Source organism: Carlito syrichta, unplaced genomic scaffold (genome assembly GCF_000164805.1).
Source record: "Carlito syrichta isolate Samal-C Ts95f unplaced genomic scaffold, Tarsius_syrichta-2.0.1 Scaffold309009, whole genome shotgun sequence".
In the NCBI taxonomy this organism is placed as follows: domain Eukaryota; kingdom Metazoa; phylum Chordata; class Mammalia; order Primates; family Tarsiidae; genus Carlito; species Carlito syrichta.
In genome coordinates this window covers 448,069-470,494 of record NW_007253105.1, presented here as the reverse complement: position 1 = coordinate 470,494, position 22,426 = coordinate 448,069, and the positions used below count along the sequence as shown (strand labels likewise).

General features: G+C 44.1%; 1 protein-coding gene across 5 annotated transcripts in view; it reads right to left on the bottom strand.

Annotated features, from left to right (window-relative positions):
* Positions 1-8,900: 8,900 nt before the first annotated feature.
* Positions 8,901-22,426, bottom strand: part of LOC103268987 (receptor-type tyrosine-protein phosphatase T) — a 197,405-nt gene continuing 183,879 nt past the window's right edge. For all 5 annotated transcript variants that reach the window (XM_008066570.2, XM_008066573.2, XM_021716841.1 and 2 more), the window contains 4 exons: positions 17,084-17,209; positions 16,204-16,367; positions 12,919-13,054; positions 8,901-11,990 (listed from right to left, as the gene is read on the bottom strand). In XM_008066570.2, coding sequence (XP_008064761.1) covers positions 11,937-11,990; positions 12,919-13,054; positions 16,204-16,367; positions 17,084-17,209 — 480 coding nt within the window. In that variant the 3' untranslated portion in view covers positions 8,901-11,936. The remainder of the gene's footprint in view (positions 11,991-12,918; positions 13,055-16,203; positions 16,368-17,083; positions 17,210-22,426) is intronic.

Genomic DNA, 22,426 nt, shown 5'->3' with positions numbered 1-22,426 from the left:
ACATATATCTGGTAGACTTCTCATCATTTAAAAGGAGAGGCTAATTCTCTTCCTGACTCAGCTGGCTCTTAAATCCAGGTTCCAAATTCAACCAACTCAGCATAGCTATTTTACTGGTAATTGACTGGGATAAAAGCCTCCTGCTCAAGAACATTCAGAGAGGAAAGCAGTATAATACTTAGCTATATAATACTCAAGATTCTGAAAACCTGGCTTAGGTCTGACTTGCAGAGAACCATGTAGCCAGGCCCCTTCATTTTGGTCCTCCAGTTAAGAGCTTTCTCTAAATTGTTCTGTGGCATGAGGCCATTAGCCTTTAGGGAGGGGAATGCATTGTTTCTGCTAAGGATGTTGTTGAAGACATTATTTGTCAAGGGGATTCATGGAAAAATTTTCTTCTAGACTCTATAGCAGGAATGCTTTTATTTATGCTGAACAATGAATTATTTTTCCTTTTTGGACATTAAATTGACTAATTGACCATGTTCCCCTTTCAAGGGAGATGGGTAGTGCTGTTTGTGAACCTCTTGATCCAAATATATGGTGGGCCTTTGGGACCACTCCTAGCATCATCTTATCTTTCCTGCCTTCACTTTTTCTATGTTCTACTCTCCAAGTATTTTTATATAACTGGGTTTTCTAGGTATGAAAGTAATATGAAATTTAGAAAATATAGAAAATTACAAAGAACAAAATTAATGTTTCCTGTGATTAAAGATAATCACTGTTACTATACTGGGTTTTTCATACACTTATATATTCAATTTGTTTTCTCTACCCATGCATCTACATTTCTCTGTAAGTTTCTCTATCCATCCTTGCACTCAAGATATCCTTGAATAACTAGTTACACTTCATTATAATGCCCATTCTATAGCTTGGAAAAGCTGAACCCTTCCTTGGTCTCTGTTAGTTTCCAAGGGGTTATAATCCCACACTCTTCTCTGTCTCCAATTGTTCAGTGTGTGTGTCATCTCTCTGTGGGTGCCACGTCTCTATCACATGTCAGTGAAGATTCTAGGCTCAGTCCTTTTGCTAAATTTCAAGAGAAAGTCACCTAGGCCAAGCCCTTGTTGAGTTTAGTTGCATTTTCTAAAGATTAAGTGGTTAAAAATTTTCTAAAATTAACCAGAGTGATTTCTTTCCCCTATCTTACTGGTTTCTTCTGTTTTATTTCAGTTCCCTTCTCCTGACCACCTTGAAACCCTGCCAGAGGGAATCAAATCCCTCTTCTTGGCATGTTGGTGACCTCATGCCACATCCTCAGGATTCTGAGGGCCTCTAGGTACCCTGGAGTTCTGATGGAAGGCTTGAGCCCCCAGTATTAAAGGAAGATCTTAAGCCAAACCAGAGCTACTAGTTAGAGTCCAATGAAGGTACTCCTAGGTCTGACACGAGCCCACACTCCAGGTCCAGTCACATAGGAAGGTCAGGCTAGGACCCACTTGGACAACCAACAGACACATAAGGAGAAATGTGCCACTGTTGTCAGTCTTTCTCCAGGGCTGCAGCACACAGGGTGGGATATTTTTCACTGTTAATATCTTTTCAAAAGCTGAGGGTGACTTTTTTAGCATCACTCTGGAAAACCTGAGTCTTGAAGTACCCAAACTAGTTTAGCCTCAGGTTCAGGAGTACTTTGGAGGTGTCAAGGAGGACAAATAATATTTAATCACATTTCTGTGGAAATATGACCACAACTTGTTGTTAAGTGCAAAGAGGCAGGTCTCAGAATATATATATATAGGTTGATGCCATTTATGTAGAAAATGGTTATGCTTATATATGCATAGAAAAGTCTGGAATGGCATAAAAATATTAACAAGTTTGAGAATTTTCACCTTATGCCTCAAACAATTTTGTTTTGAGTTCTTTCAAGTGATTATATGCTGCTTTTGTCATAATACTTTTGAATGTATTTATATTATAAGGAACAATGCTAGGCCCCAAAGTATTTTTGTTATTAGAATTTAGGTAATATTTTTCCCTTCTAATTTTCATTCCTAGTGTCATCTATCACATTTGTGGCCAAAAACAAACAAACAAAAAGTAGCAGGAAGAATAAGTGAGATTAGCATGACCAAGGACAAAATGACAAGAAGAACTAGCTGGCAGGACACCAGGTTCCCCATTTCAGACCCAAGTTGGAAGCACATTATCTCCAGATTCTGTGCCCTAAGGGATCTGGTAGGCAATAAATCTAGACTCCTCAGGCATAAGAACCCTGCCAGGGCTCCCAAGGATGAAAGAGAACAAAGCGAACCCTGGGCTCCAGTCCTGTGGCTCATGTTTCCAGCTCAGGATTGTATGTGGATACATAAAAAGGACTTGGAAACTAGCAATCCCCAAGGAGTCTGTCCCAGTTGTTTCCTCTGCCCATCCAGAAAATAGAGAGTATATGCATCCAACACCAGGTTGGATACCTATACCCTAAATTGAGAACTGGTTTGTCCCCGTTCATCTCGGGCACATATCTGTTCTCCCCTAATAATAGCAGCATTGCTCACCTCACTTTAGCATATATCACACCGTAGCATGTGTCACAGTCACCTAGAGGCACTTGTTAAGCATGTAGACTCCTGGCTCTCATTCTGGACCTATTGAATCAACCTCTATATGTTTAAACGTTTTCCAGGTAAAATGATGTAGGTGAACCATGGACCCATGGTTTGGTACCAAACCTCAGCATTTACTGGAAAATTGAGAAGAGGGGTCTATGCCAAGAGGTACAATCCCTGCCCCTTGATTCTGAGTATTTTATGTAACTAGCATTATTCAAAGGGGTGTTGCAGATATGATTCAAGAAAAGGCTTGGCAAAACACGTAAGTAGTTGGGCTTTCTCATGCTCCTGCTATCACCATGAGAAGCATATACATGGGCTAGCTTTTTGATCTTATACAAGCATTTTGAGAAGTGTAAAAAAATATGTGGAGCAAAGCCACACCAGCCCACATACCCCAGTCAAGCCTAGCTAGGTTAGAGCCCATGGTCAACACCCAAGTGAGCCCAGCTGAAATTAGCTGAGCTCAGCTTAGATTGGTTGAGTCTCAGCTGGCTTCTATAAAAGACTGTTGTTTCAAGTTACTGAGTTTTGGGATGGTTTATTATGCAGCAATAGTTAGCTGATATATCTAGATAGCTTGTTAGCAGAAGACTCTGAAATTGTGATTATTTAGGAGCTTAAAAATATATGTATTTAACAAACTTCCTAGTGATTCTGATGCCAGTGCTTTATGGACAACACTTAAGAAACACTGCTTTAGAGTCAACCCTTTTATTAGCTTATATGTGCAGTCGTGGAAAAATCCCATGATATTTCTGAGCCTCAATGTTTGCATCTGCAAAGAGAGAATAATATGTATTTCCTGTGTTGCAGTTGTAAGGATCAAGTGAACATAAATATAGAGAAAGCTTGTTGATAATAGTTTTTTTGCTTCCTCCTTCCTTTTCAACTAGTCCCCACCTCTCCCCTACCCAACTTCAGGAAGACACCAGTACGAATATCTTAGGAAAACATGAATCTCAGGGTCACAGCTTTATTGTATAGATTTTAACACAGCCATATTACAAACATTGTCAGGGAACATTTACAAGAATAAATAAGATGGACTTGCAGGTGTAAAAAGATTACACTTCACTGTAATGTACAGTCAAAAAATATATCTGATATTCATTGACCTGACATTATTTACCTTCTGCTTTTTTAAGCTAGAATTGGAAAGAAAAATGAAAACAAGGCAAAACAAAAACAAAACATTGACAGCACAGTGCTGGTTTTTTTAAAAGTTGATTTATTTTATTTTCTCTTCTCATACGTGCTTTATCTATCAAACACCCAAACTGTACAAGTGTAGGCCATTGGGATTCATGGAGGAGGCTGCAAACAGTGTGGAGACTTTGGTCTCATACAATATCATATGACTAGTGGATGTGAAAAAGCCTCCCTGGAGTTGAGTGGAAACCTCATGATAGCCCTTCGAGGGCTCTGAGGGTGTCTAGTAGCCAAGGCAATGGTAGAGGCCGTGACTCTTTGTTTTTGTTTGGCTAGTAGGATGTAGGGTGAAAAGTGCACCCTAAATGAGTCTTTTAAATAATATGAGTTAACCTGGATTAATGTGGGCTAGCCCAGGATCCAACTGATACTGAGATATAAGCACTGGAAATAATTATAATCACATGTCAGCAGAGTTACTGTGCTTTTGCTTTTGCAATCTGCTCCAATAAGCTTTGAGTGGAAAGTGGAAATATAATTAACCTCTGGAGATAATATATATGGTATGCAAAGCCCTGCTCTGGGTTCTTCTTGGAACTTTCCTGGTTCTGATAGTCACTGATGACCCTGTTGGCCAGTGGGTTTGAGCTATGGCTGCTCTCCAGAAATCCAAGTGAACACTGGGTCCATGGTAAAGCAGCTGTTACCCCTAGTTTGGTATTTGGTGATAGCCAGCCTGGTTGAGTCCAGAAGATGTAGCCAGAGCAGCATCTTGGCCTGTGTGGTGGGAAGACTTGGGTGGGAGAGCAGAGGGCATCAACCTATACATACCGAACACAAGACACTGTACTTGGCTTTGTGCTCTGTGAACAGGAATAAGTTCAAACATAATTCCAGCTTCTCAAGATCTCATCCATCTAGAAGGAAAGTGACCTAAAAGCCATCTCAGCAATGCTCCTCCTTTCCTTTAAAGAGACAGCTAGCTTCTGCTGGACAGCTGTGGAAATAGGTAGCTTATCCTCTCTGGCAGACAGCAAGTTCTTCCTTACAGCTATCAAGTTTTTCAAGACCTGGGACTGGAAAACTGTGCTTTACTTTACCCAATCATCTGCTTATGGAAGATATGGACAATAGATTCTGCTTGACTCTTCAGAAGACTGATTTTACCACTCTGTCCCCTAAGCCTTCAGACTGTCTTGGGGGCTTTGATCCAAAGGACACCATATATTATTAATCTTCCATGGGAGAAACAGGGACAGGGTAGACACTGAGTTTGGGGAACCGTCACACAAGAGGCCCAGAGATTTGTATTCACTAGCCCAAAGACACTAAAGGACAGGGACTCGGTTTTGCAATTTTGGTGGGGTAATTTCCTATTACCCTTCCTTCTCCAAATCCAATTGTCCAGAGAACCATGAACTACATGAATTAAGCTCCAGGCTTTCATACCAATACTTTCCTCTTTGACACTTCAAGGTCACTGGACCCTCATTCTCTAAACATTCCAACCAAGGCTTAGGGTCCACATCTTATCACCCACAGCAGCTCTCAGATACAGAAGGAAGCCCTAATGGTAATCCAGCCCCTAAAACTTCCCAATAGATTGTCTTCTATCCTGAGTCCTCCCACATGCCTTGTATCTTTCCCAACAGACCACTACCAAGCTCTCAGACAGGATGCTAGGCCAGGGGGCTGCCATTTTGTATGCTGATCTCACCTTTTGGAGACATAACATTCATGGGTGAATTTCAGAGGGGTATATGTGACCCCTCTGATGACCTTTTGCCATCTTTTTTGGAGGTGGTGTGATCTCTACAGGACAACTGTACAGCCAGTACCATGCAAAAGTCTATCCCTGGTTACCAATAAACTGAGAAAGAGTGCTCATGTATGCAAATGTGTCTTAGACATCTCTGCTGTGTTTCTGAGGAACAGATCCATGACCCTGAAATATGTGTCAGAAGAAACTGGAGCTGGAACAGCCCTCCTACTTTCTACCACTAACCTCTCTCACTGCTCTTCAGTGACCTCAAAGGCAGGTCCCTGTGATGAAAAGCATTTTACTACTTCTAGAGGTGTATACATGGAAAACCTCCAACAGGGAGCTTGCATATAGTAGACAAACAAGGCTGAATCTCAACTGGTCTCTTCTGGGTTAGATTCACTTTTCCTATTTCCTGTTTCTAATTCACTGTGATTTGGAGCCAGTGAGAGGCTGAGAAGGACTCAGACTTGTTGGGTAATGGGGGAGGCAAGTCATGGCTTTGAGATGACATAATCATCCATGTTTATGTTTTATCTTCTACTCTGTCCTTCAGCTTGGGTTGACCATTTGTCCCTGGGGATCTTGGCCCAGCACAATCTTTTTTCCTTTTGACTTAGGATCAGCATCCTGCTCATGCTTATTCTTAGGTTGACCCATGACTTCCACAGTATTACACTTGATTCAGCTTGGTGTTGATGGCCTGCCTACCCAGCCTAGGAGTCAGCTGCAGGCTAAGGAAGAGTGACTTTCTTCATTCTGTCTCTGGGTAGTGAGGTGCAGGGGAATGATAATTTCTTTCAGTGTCTCTGGATCTGGGTTTGGTAGACATTTCTGCAAAGGATAAAGACCTGGCTGCTTCTCCCTGGGTCTCACTTCTGTTGTCTGCAACAATCTTGTTAGACTGAGTCCTTTATGCACTCTACAGGGCTTCATGCCAGAGCTGAGGAAAAGTAGATCTTGGGTGAGGGGAGACATATAGCAGGAGCTAGAGTCACAGTGGGGGATGAATACACATGACTGGTCAGAGGGAAACTTATTACCGTCTCCCCCAGACACCAAGATTTGTTCTAGAGCAGTACCCTTGCTCCAAATGGTTCTGGTGATCCCTTCCCCATCCCTCATCCTGTTGTGTCATCGAAGTGATCACTTTGCTCAATAACTCATCTGCATCCTTGGTTCTGAATATTCATTGGTTTCCAATTTCCTGGCCTTGCCTTCCTGTTTTTTGGTCTAAAGCTCTCCAAATATAGCCCTTTGAACATGGTTGAAGCTTCTATTTTCATGTGTATTTTTTCCCATTAATTGATTGCCCCAACATTCTATAGCCAAGAAATGGCAGTGCTGGGATTTGAACTCAAGACTGAGCTCTTTCCACTACAACTTCATGCCTCATGCAGATATGAACTGTGCCATAGTCATCTGTGTTTTCTGGTAGTACCTTCTCCATGGTGCTGCATATTGGTAAGTAAATAGAAGGGGTAAGATAAAATGAGTAGCCTTTCAGATCCCAGTCCCTCATGTGAAATGTATATTCAGATTTTCCCAAATTGTAACCATATGACTCCACCTATACCATAGGCACCACCTTCAAGAAGCCCCACCACTCAGGAATCTTCTGAGTAAGGCTGTGTCCAGCTTCTCCTTTCCCTTTGGAGTTTTGTGGGCTCAGCATTCGCCATGCCAGATGGGCAAGTCCTCATCATTCTCGTCTGTGTCAATGAGTTCCTTCCAGCACCCAACTGGAAGAGACCTTAGTTGAGGTTCACCCATGAACACTGAAGTCAGAGCACTCCTACATCAAAGGATCTGCCTCGGAGAAGGTCAGTTAGTCTTGAGGTTGAGTATGGAATTGGCCTTAGGAGAAAGCAGCTTGGCCAGACACTGTGTCTCACTCTGGGATATAATTCCCCAGGGTCCATCATAGTGGGTTGAGTGGGTCAAAGTGAGAAACAGGGTTTTTTCTTTTTTTTCTTTTTTTTGAGTTGGAGTCTCACTCTGTCGCCCAGACTGGAGTGCAGTGGCCGCTCCCGGCCATCGCAGCCTCGACCTGCTGGGCTCCGGTGATCCTTCCGCCTCAGCGTTCCAAATAGCCGGAATTACAGGCATGCGCTACCATGCCCGTCTGATTTTTTGATTTATTGTAGAGATGAGGTCTCACTGCCCAGGCGGGTCTCGAACCTGCGGGCTCAGGCAATCCACTCACCTCAGCCTCCCAAAGGCGCGGGGTTACAGGCTGAGCCACCAAGCCCGGCTGGGTTTTTCTTAAAAAAAAAAAAAGAAATATTTATACAGTCATATCTAACTTGGCTGAATTAGAAAGTGGATGCAAATTTTGCATGAGTTGTTGAAATAAAACATGGGACTGAAGGAATTTTAAGCTTATTGTTATCTGCTTTGAACTTTATCCATTGCATTATCTGTTTCATTCCAGTCTCTGCTGCTATGAGTAACCCCACAGGGAAATCTGAGACACAGTGGTGAAAAATATTGTCTGTGTAGTCAGAAAAACCAGTTTAAGTCCTGACTCACTTATTCATTAGCTGTGGAACTGTGGGAAAGTGATTTCTCTCCTAGGAGCCTCAGTCTCCTCATCAATAAAATGATGGCATTCACAAATACTTCTTAAGAATGTTGATAGAATTCAGTGAACGCATATGAGTCTCCTGCAGGAGTCTGCTGGTTCCTTTAAAGGTTGAACATCTTGCAAACCATTGCTCGGACCACATCCACAGGGAAGGCCAGCACTTAAATCAAGCTGGTCACTTCCATTCCCACAAAAGGAGACCTACTATGGCCATTGAGACTCAGAGGCCGCCAGCTGGCTTAGGATCTTTACACTAGAAAGGATGAAAGGACATGATTTTGGGGTGCAGCTGAGATACATTTGGAAGCTATCTAGGCCATAAACACACACAGGTGGGGACAGTTCCTGGATTCTCATTAACTCCTTGCATCTTCTCCAAATAGGGTTCCTATCTAGAAGGTGAGGACCATAGGAAGTTCTTTGCTAAGTGAGGGCACTCTCAGGGCACCCAAGAGACAAGAGGCTGGCTTCTACCATGGAAACTCATAGAGCATTAATACTATTTTTCCTCTGCCCATGACAGGCTGAGCCCACCCTGTACCAGGGTGAGGTAGGAAGATACCCTGGGAGAAGTGGTATTTGTTGGGCAAAGGGCCAAGATCAGAGTCCTGGGCACCAGTGCCCCATCCATCCAAGCCGTGCCACATCCTTGCTACAGGGGATCTTAGGGACATTATCCCCAACTATGAGCCTCAGTTTATTCTGTACACTAACCTAAGACCTGTTCACTACCCTACCTTCTTGGCAAGGTGATTGGACTATGAAAAAATAAGGGGATGAGCTGGGGGAATCGTCATTGTCCCTTGCTGGGTTATCCCACCATGGTGTGAGTTTTTATAAGTTTTTCTCTCCCTGAAGCCACACTTTAAATTCCTACCATTTGAAATGCTAGAAGCCACTGTTATTTTGATCTGCCAGCTATTTCACCCCTTCCTGAGCAGAATAAATCCTGGGATTTGTGTTAAATAGCTCTCCCTCCACCCTCATCCTGTCTGGATAAACCAAGATCTGAGAAAATAGCATCCAGAGGGCTGATTTGCCATGCTATAGACTCCTTGCAGACTAGCAAAGGCCATCTGGGGCAGTGGGCTGGAGCTAGGGGAAGCCAGCAGGCCCAGTGGGGACTGGGGTTTGGGGGTTGCTCAAATACACCTGGGGAGAGGCTCATCAAAGGAGAAGAGTGAGCTCATCATGGGGTTCCTTTGCCTGCCTTTGCTTTGAGACACTTCCTTTTGAACCTCCAAAGTGACAGCCCTTCCTTGATCAAGTCTGGTGTCCCTGGACTTCTAGACAGCTCCAGAGCCCATGCCAATGGAAGCAGTTTCCCTGGGCTCCTTTCATGCCCCATCCTCATGTGCCTGGAGATCTGGGTTGGTGACCCTGCTCTGTGGTAAAGCAGAGACCCTGGGCTTCTCACAGGAGCTGAGTCTCCTGATCCACTGCATATTTTGTTCCAGCAACAAAACAACGAGCAGACATACAAATAGATGTGATATTAAAAAGGACGCGCTTGTGGGAATGTTTTCACAGTGTCTGATGAAAGGAAAAGAGGCTGCCTCGCTGGCCCAGAGGGAGTCTTTTCCAACACATTGGGTGGAGCACATCACTCTGAAGCCCTGCTGACTCCTTGTTGCCTATGGAGTCTGCACCCTTAGTGATCATCTGTCTTCTGGACCCTGGCTCACTCCCCTTGTTGTGCTGTGTCCCCACTGGGTTGGCCTGCCCCCATACGTCCCTCCCAATGCCATTTCACATCTCTTTGCCATTGCACATACTGATCCCTTGGCCTGAATTTCCTTTTATTCCTTTTTCTACCCCTCAAGACCCAGCTGGAATGGCTGTTACCTCCTCTAGGAAGCCGTGGGCTGAGTGAGTCTTTCCTGCTCTTAGGCTCATAGAACACTCAATCTGCTCCACCACTACTGCACTATGCTTCAATCACCCTAGGATACAGTGAGCTCTTGAGGGCAATATCTGTGCCTTCTTGAATTCTGTGCCCCTCATGATCTGTCTGGACACTGGTCTCCCAGATGGAGGTCCCTAAGTCCCGGGCCACCCAAGGCCATCAGATATTGTGCCTAAGCACCAGCTAGAGACCAAGGTCAAAAATGTCCCTGGCTGGTCCCTTCATAGCCTCAAGGAATGGGGAATTGTTTTCACTGATTAAGAAATTAGATGAGACTGGCTTTCCTGGGGAGCTGGGAATGAATTACTATAAATCTGAAATTCGGGCTTCCCAGAAGAACTGGCAACAGGAAGAAAGAACTCAATTTCCATTTGTGGAGTTCTTTGCTCGGAAGTTTCTGGCCTTATTTTCCCTCCATAAAATAATTGTTTGGCTGAGAAAAAATGAAGAAAACAGTATAGAGAACTCTCATCACCATTACTTGCCTTTCTGGATCCCATGATTTCATACTGAGGGAGGTGTCTCAGTTGTAAAATGGAAATTATAACAAGTCAGTGGTTCTCCCCTGGGGGTTCTAAGGACTAGGAGAGGTGTCATATGCAACTAGTCATGATCCCTAAGTCGAGACTTAGCAAATGTTGGTTCTCTCTCGTTAACTCATCCACACTTTAGACAAGACCCTAGGTCCTGAGTCCTCATTCCCTTGGTCTATTTTAAATCAAAGTGTAACTGGCTCCACAGTGGCCTTTTTCAAGGTGGCAGCTGGGTTTCTTTCTCTAGGAAGGAGTTTGAATTTAGTGATCTATATTATGCACAAAACTGGTGATCTATATGCCTGAGAAACCAAAGGAACCACCTTCAGACTAGGCCATCTAGACCTTGCTCAATGGTGGCGCAGTCCCAGGGTGGGACCTTTAAGGACATTGCCAGGGAAGATAACGTGTCTGAGAGATTTGTGTTAGAGCTATACACTCAAACTCCCCCCATCCTTTTTTTTTTTTTTTTTTTTTTGACATAAGAGACGAAAATTTTACACTCCCCAAAATAAAGTTTCTTTTCACATACACTTTGGAAAATAATCAAGTCTCATCATTTTCATCTTTTCCAAAGGAAGCTACCACCAAGGAGACACAGGAGTTACATCCTACAGGTCAGCCAGAGCCTTGTCCCAGGGAAGCGGTCCCTTTTTATAAAGACAAGGATGAACAGTGAGGTTCCCTGTAGTTCCACCCCCTCCCACTGACCACACACAAAAAAGCAAAGAACACCTTTATCAAAGAGTGCTGTGGACACAGCAGGCCGGCCAATGTATGCCGGACGGTCAAGCCCCGGGCTAGGAGAGGGGTACAGAATGGTTGTGGGCCAAGCCCCATGCAGGTTAGGTGTGAGGATGGGGGGCCTCTGCTGTGCCCTAGGGAGCATCCTGGGGTCACACCGGTCCAGACTGTAGGTATCTGGTGCCTGAGGCCCCCAAAGGAGGTTGCAGGGGCAAAGCAGTGACCTCAAGAGCCCCAATCTTTTCCATGATGTGGAGGAGCAGAACACACATCTCCTCCACTCCCTAGGAGAAGGAGGGCAGAAGAGGTGCTGCTGAGCTTCCCACTCCCCAGCACCTGCACAGTTAGCTTGCCATGAGATCCATAAACTCAGGAAGAATGAAAGCAAGAGATCTGGGGACCAATAATCCGAGGCCTTGCTTGTGGATGCACTTCTGCCTGGGCCTGGTGCTGTGGTTGGTTAGGTTGGAAGGGAAGACTGAGCCATTTGGAGCAGCAACTCCCATGGCTACAGGAGACCCCTCAGAAGGGGTAGAGCCCCCTGCGGAACATGGGACCACCAATCTTCTTCTTGAAGTCAGGCAGGATGCCACCTGGGAGCCTGTGAGCCCAGTCACTGCCATTCACAGAAAAGGGGGCTGGGCTGCAGCAGCCTTTGGGCTCCAGCCGGTTCCTCATCCCATTGATTGAACTAAAAGGAGCTTAAATATTCCAGTGCCACCTCGTATACAAATTTATACTGTTCCTGAGAGGAAGAGACAGGGAGAGGCAAAGAGGGAGAAGAGAAGATGAGAGAGACAAAAAGGAAGGAGAAATGCATTTAGTTTAGAGATACAGATTTTGGAGCAAGCTTCAGCTACATCCAAACTATGTCGACTCAAAATTATCCCTAGCTGGACATTCTTCAAAGTTCTGCTTGATGCCTCCATCTACCCAAGCTTCCTGAATGCCCAGCTGGCATCATTCCCTTTCCTTTTTACTGTTTTGCACAACAGTGCTTCTCAAACTGTAACATACATACGAGACACCCAGGAATCTTTTAAAAATGCACATTCTAATTCAGTCAATCTGGAGAGGGCTCAAGATTCTGCATTTCTAGCAATCTCCCAGGTAATGCTTTGCTGCTGGTCACGCTTTGAATAGGACCTCACTTTGGGTAAGATCATAGTTTGAGTAGGTTAAAGAGTCTTGTATCAAAATCTCTCATGTGTGGTGCAGTGGGCCACCACTGTGGTCTTAGCATCTGGGGCTCTATGCACTCTCTGTACCATTCTTTCCTCCACAGTGTCCTCATTTAGTGCTCTCTACTGTGAAAAATTAGCATAAAAGATTTAGAATAGCATTGGACTGAATTGAAAACATACTTCACATTCTACTAATCTAGAATCCTTGCCTTTAAGCCTGAATTAATGACACTTTCTTAAGGAATGGGAAGAAAGTAAAACAAAGTAGGTGCACAAAAATTAATAATTGGATTTCCCTTCAGGAAAGAGAAGTTGGTGAGGTTGGAAAGGGTAGAAACAGGTCAGGCAACAGTGTACACTAAGGGTCTAGAGTGTAGATACTCAATAAAAGCCCAGCTGTGGAGTGCTTTTACTATTTGATGTCATTTTTGGTCAAGGAAACTACCAGTCAACTCCTGACTGATGAAGAACAGTTCTTGGGACACTCACCAGGGTCTCCACCATGTTGGATTTGTTGTTCCGCAATGTTTTCACGATGTGGAACACATCAATGATGTTTTGCTGTTGGATCATCTCACACACACTGCAGATGGCGCAGAAGGTTCCGCTGCGGCCTCCTCCATTTCTAAACACAGAGTGAAGAGGTGAGCCACATTCCTAGGTACTCCTCAGGCACCTTCTGATCTACTGATACCATATCAGTGGTAGTAAGGAGTGGCTGCCCTGGCACATGCAAGGAAGACAATGGTGAAAGCTTTGGCCTGAGCCATGAGTTATGGCGCCATGAACTTGCTTTGACCTTGGGCAAATTACTTCCCCTGTCTGGACCCCAAGTTCTCCATTTATATAACAAAGAGATTGGACCAGATGGCCTTTGAGAGTTTAATTAGCTTGATGTTTCCTTGGTTCTATGATCAGGTTACAGTCACCCAAGGCCCAGTGACCCAGCCCCTCAGGACAGGATGATGTTGTGTCTTTGTAAATGTGGTACCTGCATCCTTGTCCAAAAGAATCCAGTGAAGACAATGGAAACTTCCAGATGATTTTCTTATTAGATCTTTCCACCCTTCACTAAGCAATAATCTGTTAGCCTAGAGTCAGCCAGCCCAGGCTTGGAGGTGGGGACTGGGGTGCGCCTGAGAGGCTGTCTCTACTGCGCACCTTGATTTAAGCAAGACCCTACTGATCTTGAGTTTGGGGATAGAGACAGCTCATGGCAGGGCCATCCCTCTGTTACTCCTTCTTTCTGAAACTCCGTAAGTCATCTTCATGGAAATACCCCTCAAACTCTTTGTAGAAAGTCCCTTTAGGAATCTGCCTGATTTGGAATGCCTGGGCGTGTTGCCAAGAGCAACTAATGATTTCATGTAATGGTCTGTGTCTAAGGAACATCTGGATGGAAACTAAGGCACTCAGTCAATTTCCCAGATGTTTATCTACAGGAAACCCAACAACCAGATGTTTCAAGTACAGAGAGTTGCCTTCCATTCACCCGTTGGTACCTGTGTTTCATTGTCTATTATGGTGTCTGCAGCCCTCAAGGAGGCCAAGGTCCCTGTTGGTAGAAGAATATTCCTGTGTTTTCCTTTGGTTCAAACTGCTAGTCACTTCACCTTAGGGGTCATGGATAAAAAGAAACTCCTGCAAAAAATTGCAGGCTGGAAGAAAAACATGAGAGAAAGTAGGGACTCTGGAAGGAGGGTGCAGTTGTTTCTGAAACAACAATAGCAGAGTCCAAGAGGAAGAGATGAATGGACATGGGCATCTCAGGGTCTGGTAGAGTGAGATCCTGAAAAGATGGAGGTGGCTCTGTGCTATTGGTGAAGTCAACTGAGTATGTGGGAGGGAACTGGAGGCAGAAGGGATTAGCTGGCAGGAAACAGTTGTCAGTTTCTGAGACCTGGGCAGAACCAGCTTGGCTGGGCTGCTGATGTCCATCAACCTGGCTTGAGACACCACACAGCATCTTCATGGATTCCAACCTGGGATTTGCATCCTCTGGGACCGGAGTTTTGCTACAGGCCCTTAAGGTCTGTGTATGTGTGTGTGTGTAACTTCTTTTAAGTTCTCTGACATTCCTAAAATGTGCATGTGCCATCTATTTGAAGAGGAAGTATAATTAGCTGTTTTTAAAAGACTGAGCTCAATTCTGAGGTCAGTCAGATGTTGGAGGTTGGGGCTTGAGTGGGCCTGAGATGCTGTCTCTACTTTGGTTTAAGGTATGCAGTACCTACCTCCATTAGCTTCAGAAATATTTGTTCTGATAAAAAGAAGACCTTGGTTCAAATTTCCTTTGACACAGTATTTTTGTTTATTTATTTATTTTAGAGTCAGGGTCTTGCTTTGTCACTCAGGTTGCAGTACAGAGGTGCAATCATAGCTCAATGTAATTTTGAACTTCTGGGCTCAAGGGATCCTCCTGCCTTGGCCTCCCAAAGCGCTGGGATCACAAGCAGGAGCCACCACACCCGCCTAACACAACATTTTGAAAGGAAGAGCTTTTCTCAATCACTTCTCCCCAAATCATTTAAGTTCTAAGAAAGTAAATGATTGTGAGTCAAATACTCCACACACAGCTGTTATGGTTGCAGATTTGTTTTGGGTCTGAGATTTTTGTAGAATCCCTCTCTGTGGTCACTTTAAACTCCTGTGACAGACTTTATGACACTTGCTCTTCTAAGTAACATACAACATTTGCAGATTTGCTACCATGACATTCTTGATCTCTATGTTGGCAGATAAATTGTGTTTATTTTCCAACTATTTCAGTCAAAGCACTACTGAGTCTGAAGATTATCTAATTCAACATAATCCCTGGACAGATGAGGAAATCGAGGCTCACAACATTAAGTGATTTTCTTGATGCTGCACAGTATGCCAGCTGCAGTCCTCTAAGGGCCCCTTAGCATAACGACATCGAAGTTCATTTGAATAAACTATGCACATTTGAAAACAGGAGGTAAAAGCTCCAATTTACCCCAGTAGCTGAGGGACAAACACAGCTGCTCTTGTGCCCACTATACCCCTGGGAAATAGTGTCCCTAGGGTCCTTTGAATGCATCTTCAGCCCCTCAGGGCAGTGCCCTCCCCTCTTTCTCTCTGTGTCTTTGTGTTCCCTCTAAGCTCATAGTAGAGATGCCCCAGGAGGCAGACATGATGGGCAAGTCCCCTGTTTTACTCTAAGGCTGTGTGGGTTAGTTTAGAGTCCAGTGAATGCAAATCTTAGCCCCTCTCTTGATTACCTTATTCTGCCTGTGCCTCGGTTTTCTCACTACAAAGTGATAATATCTACCTCACAAATGGAATGAGGCAATTCATTTAAAATGTCTGGCTTTAATTAAGCTCACTTAATCAATACCTTCCTCCTGTTTCTTCTTCAGGAAATAATAAAGGAGGTTCTGATCAGTGGAACCCACTTTGTCCTGGGCTTTCTTGTAACCAGCAGGACACATTATGCCTCCTGTTGGGGATGGAGCTCATTTCCTTATTGGGAGCATTGAGGAACAGTCTGCCACCCCCTCCTTTGTCTGTAGAAAGGTCACTAGGTTTTACATATATTATATGTCATGTCACAATAGTTCAGGACAACACATTGGCAGCCACATTACAATGAATAATAATAATTCCTTGGAATGCACTCTCATTGGCCTTTAAGAGATATTGAGATGTGGTAAAGAAAGCCAGACATGCCTAGGACTGGTGTATGTGGCCATCTGCAAGGATGCTATATCATCTGTTGGCTTGTTGCCCTGGCAACACTTCCCCATTACTCACAGGCAGTGGACCACAGTGCGACCCTCCCTCCCGTCGTACTGCTCCTGCCACTTCTCCAGCCGTCGGACCACTTTAAGTAGAGAGCGCTTGGAGGGGGGTGTATCCCGGTAGGCAGGCCAGCCAATGTACTGAAGGTGCTGGACTATGCGATAACCATCCTGTGGCTGAGAACAGAGAGGTTGTTAGGGGTATTCTACTGGGGATACTTGGGGATGCAAGTCTTCCAGATACCCAGGGGCTGCAGAACTGTAGTAGACTACAGGCTAAAGGGAATCTAAGCCACGTCCTCATGAGGAGAGTCGCAGGCTATCCCCACACCTATCTCTATACCTTTGTGCACACTGATTCTCCTGCTGTGACTGTCCTTACTCCTCTTTTCCCTGGAAAATGTCGAGTCAGTCTTCAAAACCCAATTTAAATGTCCCCTTCCTTAGGAAAGCCTTCCTTGTCTCTGTATATCTCATCTTCCCAGTAGATAGCTAACTCTGAAAGGGAGGGGCTGAGTTCTGTTCACTCTGGGATCCTAGTAGAGACCAAAGTTGTATTTCATAGATTATTTTTCTGCCCCTTGCCACCTAATACTTTTCCACTCAGCCAGTGAATATCCTTATGGAAGCGACTGAGAAGTTTTGTCTACACAGCAGCAAGTGTGTCAGGAAACAGGCAGATGGCAGGTTGGATGTCGTTCTTTGCATCTCTGGGTGTTGGAGTCTTTGCTGGATCTGGAGCCGAAATCAGCAAAGGCACCACTTCCTTAAGGAAGGGATTCGCAGGAGAGTATGATATAGACTCTTGGCTGACTTAGCAGAATCCTCTCCTGGCAATCTCCATCAGCTCTGGGGAGAAGCGGCATGGTCAGCAGTGGCGGCCATGTACTTACCCGAGCCATGTTACAGATGCGGAATATTCTGTGGATGATGTCCTCGTCGATGTCTGCAGAGACGAACTCCACCTGGATGGGTCCATAGCACCCAGAGGTCTTCTCAGGCCAGTACTGCATACAGAGCTGGGACAAGGAATGAGGTCACAGAAGGAGGCCGAGGCAAGGGGGAAAGATCGGTTTCATTTATCATCGAGCTTTTCTTATTGCTGGCAGGACACATTAGATAAAAGGTAGAGTGCTATGCAGGGAATCAGATTCAGCCTTTCCTTTACAGAGCAGCCACATGCTTATTTGGTGTTGAAATATCAAGGCTCTGAGCACAGAAATGCTGGTCTTAAAAATCTTTGCTCTGTTGGTTTCAAACCATTTGATAGGCTTGCTGGACCTGTTTCCTCATCTGTAAAATGGGGAGAATAATATCCACCTTGAAGCTCTGCTGTCAGGATTAGATGGAACACTCTGAGGGAAGATAAAGTACAATCTAGTGTTCTTTTCACCGCACAAGTCATGACAAACTTTCCCCCATTCTGGGAAAACCTTCACAGTATTCCTTCATGGTTGGATCACAAGTAGCTTTTAAAATATAGAGGTTTGACACCAGACAGTTTTGAATCTAAATCTAGGCTCTGCTGCTTCCTAGCTGTTGGCCTAGGCCTCAGTTTTCTAAAAAGTAAAGGGGGAATTATTATGCTTATGTTGCAGCAAAAGATAATGCCACATGGTATTGAGAGCTCTTGTCTGAACTAAAATGCTTCCTTTTTATCTGAAATTGAGAATTAGCGCCTACAGCTGACAGCAAAAGGTAGTGATTGTCCCTTCATCTAAGAAAGACTTCTCAGAAAGAGGCAGTTTTGTTCCCCAGGGAACATCTGGCAATGTCTGAAGACATTTTAAATTGTGACATCTAGGGGTTTCCATGGGCATCTAATGAGTAAGCCAAGATGCTGCAAAACATTCTACAATACACAGGATAGCTCCCCTGCCCCGATCCTGAGAGCTATCTAGCTCCAAAACTCAGTAGTATAGGGATAGAAACACCCTAGTCTAAGATTATAAATTGCTATTTAAGCTTATGGGTGTCATCAAGAAGGAGAAACAGACACTTCATTCCCTATTATCTGTTGAGCTGCTAGACGACTTCAGCTGAGGAGAGAAAATTGAGGTAGGTGGTGATGTGTGTGGTTGCAGAGAGAAACGATGCATACTCCTTCAAAGTCCTAGTTTCCAAGGGGCATCGAGATGGATTCACAGTGTTGGGGCACAGAAGAGAGCTAAGAATAGGCTGCAGGTTGGCTGGGGACCACCCCAGCATGGACAAAGAGGCCATGTGTTGGACCCTCTATCTGTGGGTTACCTTGAAGTTCTAGCCGAGACTCACAAAGACCCACTAATGCTTGGAGAGCAGCTTGGGATTGGGATTGATTCTCTCATTAGGGGACTTTGCTACAGCTGACCCCAAGCTTGCAGACAAGAGCCCAGATTGACAGAAGTAACCCACCCCCACAGATGCTGGGTTTTCATGGAAGTGGGTGAGACTGCTCTCCCTTTTGTTAATGAAGAACAGCCATCATCCCCTGGGAAGTCACATGTGGAAATGTCTTTCATTCTCTTTCCTCCAGAACTAGAATTAGAAGAGAAGAGCAGAAAGGAGGAAGGATGTAGGAGAGGGAAAATCATGTCTCCTACCTTTCCAGCTGTGGAAAATCAACATTTAGCTTAGGAAGAACATCATTCACCTTATAGCAATAGTTTATAGCCTGTGAACCAAGTCCAGTCAGTCACATGTTTTTGCAAATAAAGTTTTGCTGAAACACAGCTACACTTATTCATTTATCTATGGTCTATGATTATTTCATGCTACCACTAAAGAGTTGAGTAGTTGTGACATGGAACATATAGCTTGCAAAGCCTAAACATACTTCCTATTTGATGGTTTACAGAAAAAGTTTGCTAACCCCTGCTTTATAGGGTTCTTCTGAGGATAAAGGAGATAATCATGTAAATAAAGTCCTTACCACAGTGCCAGGCATGGAATAATCACTTACTAAATTCCAGTGATTCATACTATTATTGAACCCATCAGTACTCAACAAAAATAGTAATGATGAGAATAGTGAACATATATACATTCAAAGGATTCTTCTTATGCCCCCTCTTAAATAGCAAAGGTGTGCAAGGTTAAGTTTCATAATACAGTGGTGCCTTGCTTGCCCAGCATCATCATTGGAGGGTTAATTGGACATATTGAGAAAGGAGCTGTGACAGTGTGTGTGTTGTGGTGGGAAAGCTGGCCACAGGGGCCTCTGTGGCTGGACAATCATCTGCTGAGCTGTGCAACAATGACAAATTCACAATTTGAACTTCATTTCTCTTTGCCATTGGCTCTTCCACCTTAAAACCTTCACAGTAATGAGGGACAGGTACAGATAAGTCAGTGGTCGGCCAGAGAAATCAGAATTAATCAGAACTGCCCATTAAAAAAATAATTGCCTTCATCACCTGTGTTGAATGTAGCCTTGCCAGAGTTTGGCTGTGATCCTGACATGAGGTACATGAATCTGAGGTATCAGGGGAAGCCTATTACCCCCAATATTTTCAGTCTGGAGAAAATGTGGAATGATTTGTCTCTTTTAATAAGATTTCCAGACCAATTTCTCAAGCTAATAGGTTCTACTATGCTTCAAACAAGACTCCTATATTTTGGGACACTTCTCGGCATTTGATTTTCTGGGTCACTTTCCCATAATGCCCAGAGGGCTGGGGAAGGTTGCAGGGCCTTTTTAATCCTAAATCAGTCATCCTTTCACTTGGATTCCCTAATTTGTGAGACCACATCAGCAGCAGAGTGGGTGACATTCAGCAGGGTGATGTGTGGGCAGAGGTGGTATCTGAGCTGCCAAGGATCATCAAGGTCTTTCCACAGCCCAGGATTCTGCACATAATCTAGCCATGGGAAATGAGAGAAGGAAGGCGGGGGAGCCAAGTTTTCTGTTCTCGGTGACCCAGCCTTAGAAATTACTTGTCAACAAGAAACGTCCTCCAAGGTTTATCTCAAGACTGTCCTGGTGTTCAAGTGCTGTGGTCACACCTGAGCAGATGTTACCATTTTGGCCCATGTATGTCATGTAGCACAAGGTGGTAAAATGCATTGGTGGCCTTTCTTGAAACCCCTGGGTTTAAATCCTGGCTCTATCACTTTCTAGCTAGTTGACTTGGCCAAATATGTTAGCTTCTCCAGGTTTATATGAATGGCTATGAATGTTAATGTCTGCTTAGCACAGGAATCTGTATCTGGTGAGAGCGCAATACATGCGAGCTATGATTATTAGGCAGTGTTGGGGGAAGGTTGTTCAAAACAAGATGAATAAAGAGATTTTTTCCCTTCCATTTAGTAGCTCTTATGAAGAATTCTTTTTAGTAATACCCAAAGGACTGCCATTGTGAACATTCCTGCTCAGCCAGCTTGGGGTAGCTATGAAGACGGGCAGCCTCCTGAATATGGGACACTGCATGTGTAAGGATAGAGACCCATAGGTGTCTCTGATGAATGACCCATAAGACAAAAGAGGAAGATTGGGAGCACAATAGAACCAGTGAAGTGGAGGCAGTAAACCAATGTGTCACATGACCCAATCTCAACTTCCTAGTTATGCTGTACATTTATAGTAGATGTATGTGCTCAGTTTGCATAGATTTCTTGTAGAAACCAGCGAGGGACTGAGCTCTACTCCCTGGCTCACATAACATGGAACAGAGACCACATATGTGAATGGAGGAGCCAGATTGTTCACATAAGCATGTGAGCATCAGCGGTTTATAGAACTCTTGGGGCAGGGGGTGTCTTAGGGTGTTTTAAGGCTCTGGAAATAGGGATTCTAGGAAGCCCACTTGGCTCTCTAAGACCATGAGGACCTAGCTGAATTCAATGCAACCTTGGCATTTACTTCCTCAGATGGGAAACTTTTGAAGTTGGACAATTTAAATTCTTTACCCTAGAGTCAGAACCGACTCATTTTTTCCACTTCATCTTCTTCCACTTTCTTTCCCCGTGGTCTAAGACGGGGGTAGTGTGGCCTGATGGAGGGATTCACCATTGCAGATATACACAAGTGGTGATGATGGCCACACCTGGAAGGGGAGGTCAGTCCAGTTGTTTCTGATTGTTTAGAAATGGCCATGCTTCTTCCAGAAAACCAGAGGTTTTTGGTTTTTTTTAACTGTTTATTGTCAGTATAAGCTAAGCCAAGCAAAAGCTGTGAAGCGTGTGTGGACAGCCCTGGAAAAGCTGCCATACACTATTCCACCTAGCGATCTCCATAGCTGTTTGGGCCATGAAAAGATGTCCTGGGGGTGGGGGGGAGTTCATGTGTGAAATATAACAAATGTGGAGATAGCCTAACTTGTTAAACATCCTTTTCTTGCTGATGAAATCAGAAAGCTTATTAGTCGCTAGAATAAATATGCTCTGATGAATTCAATGAAAACTAGCATATGAGACTATTTTTGGAATAAACAATTTTAAAGTTTATTTCAGTGCATCTTAGTTAGTCTTTCATTAATTAATATCATAACTTTAGAAATGAAGGACTCTACTTATTAAGGTTCCTGTGACCTGAGGGAGGAAATCAATTCCAGGCCACCTAAAGGTGAAGTGGACTGACATTTTTAAGAGAGAAATACTTTTAAAATTTCCTGAATTGTTTTAAAAATTCAGAACAGTGATTATAAAACTCCTTTAAACAGATTCTATAAAAATCTGAAGATACATAGTTGTCTGACACTGTGGCCAGTTAAAGATGACAGACTGTGTGTAAAGAGAAAAATAGGAAGTAAGGGACAGAGAGAGACTCACAGATAGTAACCCAAGTACGTCTGCACATTCCTCCTCAATTTATCCTCTCAATAGTCCCAAGAAGTGATAATGCAAACTTCAGGTGGTAGGTGGAAACTTACTCTTATCACAGCTACACCAGAGTTTGTTTCGGGGAAGGAAGGGTGAGAACTTAGGAAAATACCTACAGGAGTCTTGGTTGGGCAAAAGGCAAGGCTCAGTGCAGTTTTTAGCAAGAGGTACTAAGGAGATAGCTGAATTTTGCAGCTTCAGAAAGGAACTTTTGGGGGAAGGAGAGAAACAGCTGACAAAGAAGGAAGGGAGAGGAGGTAGATGAAGGAAGAAAATGATTTAGGTAATGGTGAGGGTGTTGGAAGATGTGCTGCTGCCAGACAGGGGTGAGAGGGCAAGGTGGGATTTTAAGAACAAGGATATGTGATGTTCCACCCTAAGTTAAGAGAATTGCTGGGATGTGAACTCCACAATACCCCTACTAAAACCTCAACTGG